Below are 15,920 nucleotides of genomic sequence, written 5' to 3' on the forward strand. Positions count from 1 at the left end.
TGGGTGATTCAGCCGTCTTTTGAGAGTTATACAAATCTGACAATTTATTCTATTTTATTTTTTCAGTGAAAATCAAGTATTGTAATAAAAAAGAACAGGCAGACACCCTGCCCTTCTCCCTTCCCTTTTTAACATTTTTCAATTAGCAGCTGTCATGTGACCTCTGGCTGAGTTAGCTCCTCCTTCAAAGTGTCAGGCATTTTCTTAGTTTTAACCTTTGAACCACACTGGTAATAAATCTAAATACTGCTTCCCTAAAAAGGAGATCCAGTAACTTTTTGCTCTATGGTTCATACAGAGCTGCTGCTGGTTTTTTTATGTATTAAATAAGTTCTTCAATAGTTCATTGGGGGCCGGGATGTAGCTCAGAGGCACAGCACTGCTTGGCAAGCAGCAGGTGGGAGGCCCTTAGTTTGATTCCTGGCACCCCCCCCCCAAAAAAAAAAGTTCAATGGAGATTTAGAAATCTTTTTTCTCCTAAAAAACAAAAAAGTACATATTCAGAGACGAATGAAAGTGGAATTTGTGATTCTAATGACAGCACTGTTAGTGAATTAACCCTGAAATACAGATGTGGTTTCAGATTCATTTGATAGGGAAAAGTTATATTGGAGGTATACAACTTATTAATGTTTTAAAACTTTTTAAAAAAGGAATCAGGTTATTTAAAATCATGCTAAATGATTTTGCTAGTTTGTGTTGATAGTTGTTTTTTTTTTTTGGTACCAGGGATCGAACTCGGGTCCTTAGCTTGTGAGGCAGACAGTAGAACCACTAAGCTAAATCCCCGGCCCTGATTTTGCTAGTTTGTATCTCAGTTTTATTTCCTCCAAACTATGGAAATAATATTTGCAGTTAATAGTATTTTCCTAGAACCATGTTTATGAAAAATTTTATAATTTAAGTAGCAAGATCCAGATCACATGGCAGTAGGCATATCCCATATCCCTGCATTCCTCTTTGCTTATATATTATGTCTTGCTGTTATGGATTTACATCCTATGGTCGTTTATCTTTCAATCTGTACCTCAGGTTAAACTGCTAACCACATTCTCATCCTTATTTTTAAAGCAGTAAATTATTTTTAGAGACTTAATAACAGACAAGCTAAACTTCAGCAGGAAAGAGGCAAGCTACTTTGTCTGATATTAAAAGAAAAATAAGAAAGTTAAAGATTCTAGAATATTTAATGCATACATGACTTTAGTTAGCTTTATAGCCTTTTTGAGAAATATTTTGTCAAAAACAGGAAATGTAGATTAAATAGTGATTACTAATACACAATAAAAGGCACTTTTTTAGAGTTGATTGGTTTGAGTTACAAGCAGTACTTCCTTTTATATCTGCTTGATTGACTTTTTCCAGTAATTGGTGAGTAGTAACTATCATTGACCATTTGCTTCTCATTATGAAAATAAAAGATATAGGTACTATACCACTACCCCCATAATGAAGATGAATGAAGTAAACACCTTGCTAAGCTCTACTGGCAGAAGGAAACGACAAGTTTCTTTTCAGCTATTTTAGCTTTCATTTGTGACCGTATAACCCAGGGTGCCACAATAGCATGCCCAGTTGCTGAAGGATAACTGAGATATCCCACGACAGGACATGCATTATTGACATCAGACTCGTTCCCAAGGGTTACCATATCTTATAGCCTTTTGAGAAGGAGGAGGAGTATTTTTATGATTGCATTTGTTTGGATCTGAGGGTTTTTAGTGTCTGTGCTGTCAGTATGAATGCTAGAAGTCAGGATTCAGCGGAACCATTAAGCAGCCAACCTCCTGCTTAGTACCTGCCTCTAGCTTGTCATGAGAAAACAGCTTGCAGAGACAGCACCATGTCAGAAAATGTTCTACTGTAGTTCCACTCACAGGATTCCTCTTGTCATGTTTGCACACAACATGCTCAAGTACTTCTTTGTTTGCTCTTACGTAAAATGAGGAAAGGGGCTGGTGGGCTCACCCTTGCAGTGGCTTGAAAGGTAGAGGAAGAGCCAGAAGGCCATGGCCCAGGAGAGGCCAAAGGTCAGGGGAGCATAGGGGGCCTGAAGAGGCTGTTTGGGGAAGGAGCCATGCTGCAGGCCTTGTGTGGTTTAATTCAGCATAGAACAATCAGGAGTTCTCTAGAAGTGAAAAAACTTTCAGTGAAAGCACTTTATTGATTTTCTTTTTAAATTCTAAATGTAACAGCCCATAATTTCTTATCTTCTCTCCACCTCACCTGCTCTTGAAAATCAGGAACTCCCTAAACACATGCAGCACATTTTTACTCTTTTGAGATGTCTCCTTCCTCCTTCTTTTAGAATTTGAAGGTAGATGTTCCAGGGAAATTATTAGGCATTAGAGAGTAGCAATAGATAGAGTACTGATTAAGAAAAATTCAGAGGGAAATCAGTAAAGCCTGAAGTAATTAAGGAAAGATTCATAAGGAAATAGAGTTTGAACTAAACTTAATGTTGGGGGCAGTTTATTCATTCAGTGGATATTTAAATGCTTAGTTTTGGTGTTTGTTAGATGTCTAAAATGACTGTATAATAGAAAAGGGGAGCATAGATCCGGCAGAACACCAATCACTCAAGATCTTCTCTTTCCTTACCTTGAGAATGGTAGGCAGCCAGAGAAGCACCGTAGAAACCAAATCAACCTGACTTTTCCAACCTAGTTTTCCTACTTCATCTTAAGCCCTCTTCCCTGTATCTTTGCCTGTAACTTCTGTGTTAGCCACACTCTTAACTACTTGCTCTTCCCTCAACATAGCATGTTGTTTTATCTTTCCAGGCCTTTCCACATGCTGTGTACTGCTCCTTTCATTATTCTGTGTGGAGTTTCAGCCCACCTGTCACTTTCTACGTACAGCCTCCAACATCTTATTACAGAATTAGTTGCTTCTCTTTTTACACATTTCTTCTCTCAGGATTTAGTATAATAATTATCTGTTTCTCTAAAATGTGAATGAATTGAAGCAGACACTGTGTCTTACTTACAGGACCTAAAAATATGGCAGGTGCTTAATATGCACTTACCAAAATACAATTAAAAAAAGAACAATCCTGAGTTCTTAGAAGAATGATAGAATTATAGAATTCAGGAACTTTAGTGCTATCCTTTTACCTTATAGGTGAAGAAATTAAGGCTTAACATAATTGGGGGGAAATAAATTTTAAAACCAAGGGGAAAAGAACTTATCCTGGGGAGACCTTAAAAGACAATGGAGTTTCTCCAACTGAACTATGGCCTTGGCCCTGAGCTTCTTGGCAGTCAACCCAAAAATGGGAGAAAAGGGGAGCTAATAATTTATTTTAATCATAAAGGAGGGATCTTGGCTTTTTCCAGAACTAGCTACTTTAAGAGTATATTCTCACATGAATTTTAAAAATCTGCCTTGATTATCTGGCCTCAACAACTTTATTTAGTAAGTGTTAAGAGTGGCAGGTAATGACCTCAACAAAAACTTTTACAGTAAATATAATAAAAAATTTAATAAAGGTAATTCTGTGAAGATCCAAATTTATAATAATTAGATTTACTAATTTATATTAAATATGTAACTGGATTTTTGTAAAATCTCAATGAGCAATTTAAATATAAACAGAAATTTCATCCCTGGTTAATTTGGGATTTGTCCAAGGTTGCCTATTTAGTTAACAACAGAGCTGGATCTTTTGAGATGATACTCTTAAGAAAAATATGGAGTTGAAAACCCAGTAGATGTTCCATTATACCTGCCACAGTGTTTCCACCTTTACAGGATTCTGCTGTAACCTCCTCAGTGCTTACAAATAATTTAACTGAACTTACCTCTTCTAAGAACGGGAATTATTTTGTCTCAGTTCCAAAGGGGACACATATCTTTCTTTCTACAGATGAGATTTAAGCTCTTTAGATAAGGCATCCTATACAGCACCTTGAAATTGTTGTGAGCAAGAGGCTGCTTTGAGTAGGAGCCACATACTTCAGACTTCACAGCTAAGCTTGCACATGTAGCATTCTTCAGGACAAATGTTTGGTCATTTATTCTTCTATGTCCAGCATACACAAAGAAAAAGATACTCTATTGGAAATTATGTATCCTAAAAAATCTTAGGAGAGTCAACCAGTGCATCATCTGAAATACAAACTGAGTTTGTTTCATCATTCCATGCTTTTCATTTTTTTTATTTTTTGGTACCAGGGATCGAACTTGGGTCCTTGCGTCGCGCAGCAGGCTGCGAAACCACTGAGCTAAATCACCGGCTCATCATCCCATGCTTTTTAACACATTTGGCACTCCAGGCATAGAGAGTAAGGCCTCTTAAACTCAGGGAGTTTGCATTTTCATGTTAGTTGAAGAAATAAATCTATTGTGCATAAAATCCACTGAGGAATAAAAGCTCAGCTTGAAATGAGAGATATAGTATGGACTGGATAACCAGGAAAAATTTCATAACAACAGAATGACCTGTGTCAGGGCTTAGTCGATGACAGGATTTGAAGGAGAGGAGACTTCCCAGGGGAAGGAGCACCACAAACAGAGGTGGGTATGGGGGTGGTGGTGGTGGGACTGTGCACCAGCACAGTGACAGGGGAATGTTTCTACCAGGGTGGCAACAAGCCAAGCAGAGAACTTTGTAGTGAATGCACTAGAGAGCTAATCAGAGTTCTTATACAGCAGGGTAAACCCGGTGAAGGCAGTTTCTGGGAAGATCAGAGAGGCAGACATGATAGGGCAGTCATCCAGGGAGAGGTGATGGAGGTCTGCAATGGAGTGAGTAAACCCCAGAAGAGTCATGGAGTCCATCACTGGAGAGTGAGATACACGGAGCACTGAGGCTACCCTCCGCTGAGCATGATTTGATCTGTCCTTGCCTAACATTACTACAAATCATTAGTCAGAGGAGCAGTTTTCACTCTATGGTATTATAACTGTTGACTTTAGGAATTTGAATGTATCTTTACCATGGGACATAAACCAAAATTAAAATTCTTACTACATGCTTTTTTCTCTTTTGTCTCTCATGCTCTAAAAATGAAGTACACAGTGCAAGAAAAAAAAAATTCTTAAAGGAACCCAGTGTCAAACCTGCCTAGTAAATTATTAAATAATGAAGTTGACTTCCATAAGCCACTAGGAAATTTAATTCTTCAAACAGGTTCCTGAGTAGTGGTCAGACATCATGGAGGTCTAGGGGTTGTGAATGTCAGTTTCCTCATTTAAAGGGTTAGAAAACTAAGAGTCACGAAGTTTCTGTTGTACTTTAATTACGGGAACCTTTTGAAATGATGCATGTATGAGAAATGAATGATTTTTATAATATCCAAAAAGAGACTTTACACAGGAAGAGGCTGAAGAGGTAGCCTTCAAGAAAGTATTTATGTGTTTGAAAAACTTACCTAGTTTTCACACTATTACACTACAGTGTTTATGAATAATTATCACAGTCAATACTTGGAAAATAATAGTGAAGTTCACTGGATCTTAAAGTTACTGTATTTTATATTTTGTAAATGAAATTGCTTTCATTTCTCCAAAAGGTTAATATATTTCAAAGCACAGATAAATGTTTGGAAAAAGGATGCATAGCCTTTTAACACTTCTCACACCTGTTGCTTTCAAACATGTCAGTAAATAATTTCTGGAAGGGTTACTACATCACAAAACCTCAGAAGTGCTTCAGGTTTCAGTTAAGGCAGCTTTCTTTCACCATATGGTTTACGGAAAGTGGATTAGCATACTTGAGAATTTAGAATTATGGTGCTGAAAGGATTTAAGTAAATGTTGGGGCTTTATTTAAGTGTAAAATAATACACTAGCAGAGAGAGAAGCTTTAGTTAATGAGTAAACATGGGCATATGCTTACTATTGTGTTGGATAAAGTCTGTGTTTCACTTTATCAGAACTAAAAAGCTAATCTTCTTTTCCTGCCTTATTACACACTCACTTTAATTTATTGCTTAATAAATATTAATTGGGGCCTAACATTTTAACTATCAAGTAAAACACATTAAATGATTTTAATGGTGTGAGAATTAAACACAGGAGTCAGATTGCAAGTATTCAATGCTACCTTACTATTATTTTCTTGGATTACTGGGCAAATTTGGCTTCTTTGACTGCCACATTACATTTTGCCTCGAAGCCATCCATTTTGCAGATATTGAATTTCTTTTGAGTGCTATTTTTATACAATAAGCGTCACTACACCTTTGGATCTTGATAGCATTACTGCAGGAGGAGAAAGCAGCTTTATGTTAGTAATTACCTAACATTGTCAGAAGCTGACTGCAGGCCTCTTTCTAGTGATAACAGAATAACCGCATAATGTAGCTTTATAGCACATGATTAATAGAAAATAATTACACGTCCTACAAAGGGATGCAATATTTCTTATAAATTGACTAGAATGGTTTCCTGTAGATTAAAGGACTCTTCATTATTTTATCAGTTCTCCTGAAGTACAGTAACTTGCCTATGTTAGCATTTCAGTTGATGTTAAGAGTTGAATAGGGTGAAGGATGCCAGATGGCAGATCTTCTTGTACCTAAGATCTCGGGTGCAATAAAGATGACATGATGCTTCCTAACCTGTCAGAGATTTAGATGGCAGCCTGGTATGGTTCGTCTCTTTAATTTTTTGTTTATTGAATAAGATAAGGCTTGATTCATTCATTTATTTATTTATTCATTCATTCATTCTGATCCACCTGTGACTTTATAGAACAATACATGTGGACTGTAAGAAAAATTGTATCGATCACATTATTTTCTACTGTAAGTAATCTATTATTCATAATCACATTTGTTTGGGGCAGCAAAGAGGAAAGGCAAATACAGGCTGATTTTCTTCTTCAGAAGGAAACCTTATGTGATGTTGAATCTTCAGACTGAAGTTCAGAATATGCTACTCCAAGAAGCATTTTCATTCAATTTATAGGCTGCAAATGGTTTAATTGGGATTCATGTTGCTCAGGAGGCTCATCCAGAGAATGGTAATGATAAAAGGAAAGCTCCTGTGTTTGCAGTCTTGTCGACATACTCTAGTGGTGGCAGAGTAAATCCATAAATTTGACTCCTAGATATTTTACCTCCCCATATTTTATCTTATCTCCTAATTCCACACAGGAGTATTATGTGGAATTCTTTACAAATGTAAAGTAATAAATATTCTGATTTTTATTTTTGCCTTCTCTGATTTAAATCTGATACTTTGGAATACTTTCATGAGGTGTGTATTTCATACAGTTTCAACTATTTTAAATTAATCTAAGCATTTAAGATACTAATGTAACATTTTTTTCTTCTTGAATGTTACTTTTAAGGGATTTGTGTACAGCTGAATAAGCTCCTCCCTGCTGTTTCCTACTGTGCTTTCTACTTAATGAACCTTCCTTGTCTACCATAGTCTAGAATTCCCTCAGGTGTGGATTCTCTCTGTTCTGTCTCTGTCATTTGTGCTTTGTCAGTGTGATTTGTTGGAAATCAGTTCTTAAATTTGGATGAGTGACGTTTCAAGAGTATTATACCCTTAGTGGACAGTACAGATCATTAACTAAAGTAGAACATTATAAAGACATACGAACCTTCTGACTTGTGATTTGAATGTAAACATTGTCACCCAGATTGAGGGCCATTCCCTCTGGAAGCAGGTTTGGGTCAATGTCTTTTCACTAAATATTTTCTGTATCTACCATTGGAAGGCTCTTCAAATAATCAATTTGAAAATTCTAAGATTGTCAGTGGGTAAGAGCTTTCACACTCACACTTTTCTATTAATTATCCATTTTTACAATTTACAATATGGACCTTTGGTCTATGGAAGGTTAAGTACTTTTGTTTTGCTAAGCATTAGGCTCTAATTATATTCATTGCCTTAAAAATGGAAAAGGGAAGTTTTATTATGTACCTATTAGTATATAATGGTTGCTAATCATAGCTTTCAGTAAGTTGGTATTTTCTTCTGATGAATATATTCTACATAGATTACATTCATCATCATTGAGTTCTGGACTCACAGTATTCTTGTTGCTTAGACAGTTTTGTCCACTAAGTTCACATTATCAGTGAACTTTTCAACCTGATAGCTTGAGTCTGCTGCCTCACAAAGCAGAGCTATGCCTTCATTAGAGTAAGAAGTAGTACAGGGTTAGTCTTTTCTCCCTCATTTCCCTCCACTTTGCTCTTCTAATAAACCTAATTCTGACATTGCCCAAAATTCTGACATTTTCTCCTATAATTCCTCTATTGGTAGACTATCAATACATGTATGCTATTGTTGCCACACTATGTTGAAAAGTTGCATTATTTTCCTTTCTGATGGTCAGTAGCATACTAATCAGTACAAATGTTCAGTCTGTACTAGTATTAACCTTCCCTCCCCACATGTAACTCAATATGCATATGAACATTCATCTATGACTCAGACATTGGAAAATCATAACCTATTGAATTACTTTTGGGATTGATTTTAAAAATTTATCTTCTATGAAAAATTAAATTTTGGCCCTACAGTGCTTGTGGAGAGTATTGCTTTTGGAAGATATCATTCTTGAAACTTGTGATTCATTTTACTTTGTATCTCACTAAACATAAATAAATTTGAGATAAAAATACATTAGTCAATCTGGCAGATGTATGAGCCTGGTTATAAAGTGTTTGTGATGCCTAAAGCAGTGGTATGTCTGTCAATGGGGGATAAAGGGAAAGAAGAGGCACGGGTTTGTTTATCTCATGTTTCAAAGTAAATGTAGAAGTGCCTCATCAATCACTCTTTTTTACAGCTAGATTAATATTTTGCCTTTAAAACTTGAGATACTTTTATTTCCTATTGATCTTCCACTATAAAGGTGAATCTAATACCAACTTAAATTCTTTCCAGTTATCCTTTATCTCATTGGTTTATGATTAATAAAAAGAACAATGAATACCTTAGGCAAGTTATTCTAAAGGAATCTATTTGTATATTATTTTGAAAGCAAATTGTATTGTATTAGTACTCTCTAATTTATCTGATTAAAATGAATATATTAGATTTTCTTAAGGCATTCGAAAGAAGTTCTAAAGAACTTCTTAAGAAGTGCATTCTAAATCATTTTAGTTCATATAAGTTTAAATAGGAAGTAAGTATTTTGTTGCAAAAAATGATCCTTGTTAGATAATAAAGGCACATATAGTACCTTTGGGATCCTGACTTTATAGACTTTTGCACTCGTGCTTACACATAAAAGATATCCCTAGGCTCAGGGGTGGGGAGAAGGGAGAAGAGATGAGGTAGAGATAGTGGTAGAGAAATGGAAAGGGGCGGGGTGGGGGGAGGGAACACTCTAGAGAACTGGCTTCCTGAAGCAGTTTCCTTTCCCAGCTTCTTACCACGAGTGAGTGACTGCCTCTGTATTCTACAGAGTAATAAACAGGCTTTATGTTATACATTAATTTAAATCTTTGCCTAACAGCATTTTTAAAGTGTCTAGAAACAAAAAAGATGAGAATGTTTCCATTTGCAGCTCAAGCTGTTGTAATTTTATCAAAAGAAATAACATTTCTAAGAAGTTGCATACAAACCACATTGTACTTACACTAGTCTAAAGGTTAATATTGCATATTGTTTTCAATTAGGAATACAATAGATATGGCTGGTGGGTAGGAGAAATGAAGGGAGCCATTGGCTTGGTGCCTAAAGCCTACATAATGGAGATGTATGATATTTGAGAGTCCTGGGTAAGTACATTTTAATCCAATATTCTTGTTATAGCTCATATGCTCTCTTGGTCTCTTCCTTGTGAGTCTTTGTCTTAAGTCGTCATGGTTTTCTGATAACACAAAGATGGTGCCACACATCTTTTTCTGTTTTATTTAATCTTTAATTTTAAAAATATCTTCACACAATTAACTTTGGAAATGAATAGATTATTTAGAGAACGTTCCTTTGATAATAACAAGCTGTTTCCCCAAATCTCTTCCTCTTTAATAAAATACCACTTTTATGGGCTTTCTGAGGATCTGAGTTGACAGTGTTGAGAAAACATTCATTTTTCCTTGACTAAAAGTGTAAATTTTTTCTAAGCTGCAAAAATCAACATTTCTACTGAAGAAAGTTATTAAAACTCAACTTTCCCTTTCTGCCAGCAGAAAAAGAAGAGTCTTCTGCTTGTCTGCAAATGCTTTGGATTTAGAAGCCCCATGAAAGCCTGAGTGACAGCTCATAACCTTTCTTTGTTTTGTCGAATGTCCCTCATCTTCGACTATTACTTTGTACAGTCGTTCATTAAAATAGTCCTCTGATGTGAAATCAAATGAGCGTTATTAATGTAAATTAGATGCAAGCAGTAAAGTTATACCTGTTGCTGTTTTGCAAAGAAATAATTACAATTTTTATTTACCCATTTGATTGTCTGAAGAACTCATTATTATTTTATATGGACCATACAGTCATTGCTACTTCTAGTGTGAATTGTAATTTCACTTAATCATTAGACATCAGTTATTTTTTAGAGTGTAGTACATAATTCTATATAATTTTAATTGAAATTATCATGCAAGTTTTTGGTATGTGCTAAAGAATGTGTTTATGTTAAAGCTTTATGGATCATTTACTTTAGTATTTTTCTCATAGTAGTAATGTGATTCAAGAAAGAAATTTTATAAATTGGCAAATTTACTTCTTGTTAAATGTAACCATAAGAAAGAAAAAAGTGATAGAACTACCAGTGGCAGTGTGCTGTCCAAGTGCAAACCAGAAGCATTTTTGTGCAAAGCACTTTACCAAAACAGATATTTTGGTTTGCTCATAGATTTGTCAATGCTTTCTTCCACAGTTCTATTTCAGTTTAATGAAATAAAAGATTCATAAGAAACCCTCTTCTACCACTATATAATGTAAACAGTTTCAAAATATTCTCAAGAGAAGAAGACATAACCAAGGAATCTCCTATCATTGTTATGCTATTAAAGTCCCACTGTAGCAGCAGAACTTCAGATTGGAATCTCCCCTGCATTTCTCAGAACACTGAAAAGAAAATGAAGGTTCAGAGAGGAAAGGGTAGAAATCACAGCAGGAACATGTACCAACAGGTGAAAGGAAGGAGATAAACAGTGACCTGACATCTGAGCTATACTCACTGCTGCTTGAGTGAGATCTAAAGAATCTTATCATCACTTTTTCGTGTGTATTTTGCCTACGAAGTCCTAGTATGGTCTTAATATATGTCAAAATGTGTTACTGACTTGTTATTTGGAATAGACATACTTTCCTAATACTAATCATTACTTTGCAGGTACTAGCTTTGTTGAACTTTTTAGATCTTTGCTTTATCAAAGTAAAGATTCTAACCATACAAATAAACTGAAAACTGTTGACAGACAATATTAGAATGTTTGTTTTCAATTATCTTCTAAATACCATGATCATTCAGTTTCAAATGTGAGGGCAAAAGCCTAACTTTAGGGATTTTGAGTAAACTCAAGTTTGTATATATTGACACATCAAGTTAAGGATTTTAGAAATGACATGTGTATAGTTGGTACCCTTTTCCTAATATGTTGCCACTGAAATAGATGGAAATTGTCTTGGCAAAAGTTAGCCAGAGAAGAACTTAATGGACTGTTTTTCAAAACTGGGTGACAGAGAAGCAAAAGTAGTCACTTACGTTGCTGCCTGACTTGTAAATGCAGGTTTTGTGCCTCAAATTTAAGTAAAGTTTTTAGTCCTGGGCCGGTAGATGGCAGCAGCTTGTCACTGCATACAGCATCACTTGGCACCCCTCCCCCACCCAACTTGCCCAGAATGTACAAGTGTCTGAGAGATTTCTGCTTCCTTTACCGCTAATCCAGGAGAGGGAGTCCTTTGCCAACTGATGACTAATACTTATGAACCAGATAGTCTGTCTGTGAATGGTGACAATACAGAAATACAGTGCTACTTCTGCCCAGAACTCCTCTGGCCTTTGTTCTTTTTTAACTGGAGTGTAGGTAAAAGATATAAGAAAGGAGACAAAAGATTTTAAATTGCAGTGACAGAAAAAATAATCATCACTTTCGATTCATGACTACTTTATATTCATTTGATGAAATCATTTGTATACTACCAAGGAGAAAGTTTTCTTTACACCCTTGACAATATATTACATACTCTTCAAGATCATAATAATATCATTAATGTGAATTTAAACAACATGGCTTGTTAGAAAATATGCTAATTGTTATGTTCTCATTATGTTTGCTTAGAGATTTTATTTGTTTTTATATGAACAGTTAGAGAGCTAATTTTTTCAAAGGTGATTGTAAGTCATATTTTATATAGCATTTTGCTTGATTATTTGCTCTGTACTGAATTTGTACTCTATTGCCATTAGATCTTACAATAATGTTCCACTCTGCAAATTTTTAAGGTTCAAATAAAGTTTAATTGTTTCCAAACTGTTATGATGCTAATAATTCAACAGCCTGCTGTGTTACTAATGAAATTACTTTGTTATGATTAATTTGGAAAATAGTGTGTTGATTGTAGTAATTAAGCACAACAAGGTGAAGTAAATGATTCTAATGCCATCTGGCCTCCAAACTGAATGAAGAAATGAAATAGGACTGTCATCTGAATTTATTCAAAGAAGTAAAGATAATACAAATGACTTTCATTGCTATAGGACTTAGACTTATCCACAGATTACTGTTCTGTTTTTGCCACTTTGCTGCACATGACACTTTCTTTTATGAAAAAGAATGTTATTTAGTCCAGCCGTTGTTCTGAATACTTTATTTTAAGCTGATTATTTTTACCATAATTTAATTACAGATAATTACATAAAGTATTATAGGATCATGGAAAAATCACTTTTCAACCATCTGTAGGTAAAATCTATATATGCTGTATTTTGTTTTGTTTTTTGTTTTTGCCCTCAGTATACAAACCCTTTGAATATAACCTTTCACAATGAGTACCACTTTTATTCAATTATTCTTAAAATGTTTTCAGTCAACACTTTCTCATGGTTCTGTTGATTTCTGCTTTTCATATAATTCTCTAATCTATTGCTACTCACTTCTTTTTTGTTGTTGTTGTTTGTTTGTTTTGTTTTGTTTTTTGGTACCGGGGATTGAACTCAAGACCTTGCACTTGCAATGCAGGCGGTAGAACCACTGAGCTAAACCTCCGGCCCCTTGCTACTCACTTCTTAGACTCTGGTACTATCTAGGGTCATATGAAAAAATAAGGCTGAATTATAGATTCAGATTTGTAATTCAGCCACTAGAAGAAAGCTGACATTAAAAAGTTTAAAAGCTGGAACCTCATCAGCAAGACTGATTGAAGAAGCATTGTGAGAATTTCTAAGTCAAATAAAGGTCTTCCAAATTTTAGATAAGTATTTCAGTTGTTGAAGGGAATTACAAGCCAACCATAAAATATCACTTCTCTTGAGTTCAATATAGTCAGAATATTTTTTAAAAACCAAAATGGTAAAGAAGAAGGTATTAGTGTTCAAAATATGAACAAGCCATAGAAAATGCAGCTCCCCTGAGATTGAAAAAACAAATATGGTTAAGCATGGCCTAATCTGTCAGTAAAATCCTGAGTATTCAAAATTATAGAGAAATCGTATGGTGTTCAAGTGTCTTTCTACAAATTTTAATTTATATTCAAATGCATCAGAGTTTGTCCTCTGGGTTGGAAACAAGGTATTTCTGGACTGCCTCAACTTTAACACATTTTGAATCACCTACTTACTACTTTACCACTGAGTTCTTTAGGAATTGTCAGAATCCCTGATAGCATAGTGTTTTGCCATGATGAGATGAATACTTTTAAGATTATATGAACACAGTTACATGGAATGATTTTAATGGTATGTGTGAGGGGCTTTTTGTTGTTTTTACTAGTAGATTCTATTCTCTTGTTACTTAGACAAAACTATATGATTTAGTGCTAGCATGGTACAAAGAATAGGCTGTGCATCCAGTAAATGTTTGTTGACTAGTGTGGCAAGCCACCATAACTCAAGATCTGAGACTTAAGAAAAAAAGAGTTTGACCTCTATACATGGTAGAGAAAATATACCATGCACACCTGCTATACAGTAGTACACCTGCTTTTTAAGAATGTTTTTAGTCAAAAAGCCCCTTTTACTGAGTCTTTAGAAGAAAATTCCCATAACACCATCAACAAGTGTGTTGGATTTGTTAATAACAGGATGAAGGGAGAGTATAATTAGAAAGCTGAGTGTGACAGATAGTCTTTACACATTTTCCCCTTCCCTGTGTTCAGCTTTGTGACTCTTTCAAAGAAGGGGCACAAGGGATCCAGGCATCCTAGGGCAGGGCACCTCATTTCACTTTCCAGAATATACCTTGGGAACTGTCAGAGGAGCCTCTGCCCCGTCTTCTATGTTGGAAGCATTCTTTCCAGCTCCTTGGGTAGATCAAAAGGAAATTTCTAAAAGTGGGAACTTTCCTGGTTGTTGCCAAATCCAATTATAATTCTGTTTTTGTCTTTTTCTTCCAACCTTTACTCCCTATTTCCTTGAAGTTGTATGACTATGTTAACTTGAGTGCTTTATGTCCCCAAGATGAGTCACAAATGCACAAAGTAGCCTTCCTCATAGCCCTGATTAGCTTTGGTCTGTCATGTTTGGGAAAGGGCTGGGGGGAGAGTGCACCAGAACACTTGTGAATATGCGCAAAGGTGTGAAAACAGAAATTACTCCCAGAGCCCATCTCAAGTGCTTTGCTTACTGTTGGAACTTGGAAGGTATTTCCCTAGGTTTCGCTCCTCCGTTTTCATGGGTTTCCTTTTTATTATCTGTTGCTCAAAGAGGCAATACAGTGCAGCACTTGCTTGTATGTTTTCTCTTTATTGGCCTCAACTTTGTAATATGAAAATAGCACTTCTCTTAGAGTAAAAACAAGCGCCATATGAAGCTTGAACGGCAATTCACCTCTCATTTGAGAGGAGTGTCACACAGGTACTTTCAAAGGAAGAAATTAATGACACCAATATATGCCAGTTACAAACAACAACCTTAGAGGAGGACAAAGTTCCCACAAATCAGCATATTCCGACACACTGCATCCCCCACCCAGTCCACGGGGTAGCTGGTGGAGAAAACCTAGTGCTCCCACTATCATGGCAAGCCTAACAGAAACAGTTTAACCAGTAATAGTAACAGCTGACATGTCCTGAATGTTTATGATTTGTCATGCTTTATTTGAACTCCACAACAATCCTATGAGCTACTCATTCCTATTTTCCTGCTTAGGAAACTGAGGGAAGGTAATTAGTTCAAAGGTCCTAGGTAAAAAGTACCTAGTCAGGAGTCATACCCAACCTCCCTCCTTGCACTCAGCACCACTGAGCTGTGCTGCTTCGTGGTGCGTGCAGACTTTATTCCATGCATGTAATCGGCACTCAACAATTGCTTGTTGACCACTGATGATGACACCAGTCCTGTAAAATGGACTGGAGCATGTGAAAAGACTAGTGCAAGAATGGACTTTTGGAGAGCTGAACTCAGTGCACCATGGTGACCATATCAAATCCAAAGCAGCTAAGATGTACCAAAGAGTAACTTCTATCCAGGAACTTCAGCCCAGCTGAAAACAGAAAGTCAACCCAGGCAGCAGGGTTGAGAGAGGACAGAAGGTCAAGTGGATCCTTTTCTAATGACCTTTTGCCTTCTCTTCCTTCTCAAATGTTAAGCCCAAGTAAACTCTAAAGTCATGGTGGCCTGGGAAAGGGCTGTAAAGCTAGCTACTTCCATCTCAAAGATCACTTGTTTTGGGAAGATAGTTTTAATTGATAGGATAGTTTAAAATTTGATTTCTTCCCACTTTAAAGTTATTAAATTGTTCGGCCCTTTACAATCAGTGAAGAAACTTCATTATAAAATATTTAAATTTTGTAACCAAATGATGGCAATGTCTGACATGACTTGAGGTACGAATTTATTTAAG

General features: G+C 35.8%; 1 protein-coding gene across 3 annotated transcripts in view; it reads left to right on the forward strand.

Moving 5' to 3' along the window:
- Skap2 (src kinase associated phosphoprotein 2) overlaps positions 1-9,695 on the forward strand; it is a 310,376-nt gene extending 300,681 nt beyond the window's left edge. For all 3 annotated transcript variants that reach the window (XM_087206614.1, XM_013070279.3, XM_087206613.1), the window contains one exon: positions 9,594-9,695. In XM_087206614.1, coding sequence (XP_087062740.1) covers positions 9,594-9,686 — 93 coding nt within the window. In that variant the 3' untranslated portion in view covers positions 9,687-9,695. The remainder of the gene's footprint in view (positions 1-9,593) is intronic.
- The last annotated feature ends 6,225 nt before the right edge of the window (positions 9,696-15,920 follow it).

Source organism: Heterocephalus glaber, unplaced genomic scaffold (genome assembly GCF_053883595.1).
Source record: "Heterocephalus glaber isolate CG9 unplaced genomic scaffold, H.glaber_assembly_v1.0 deba00000676, whole genome shotgun sequence".
NCBI classification, from domain to species: domain Eukaryota; kingdom Metazoa; phylum Chordata; class Mammalia; order Rodentia; family Bathyergidae; genus Heterocephalus; species Heterocephalus glaber.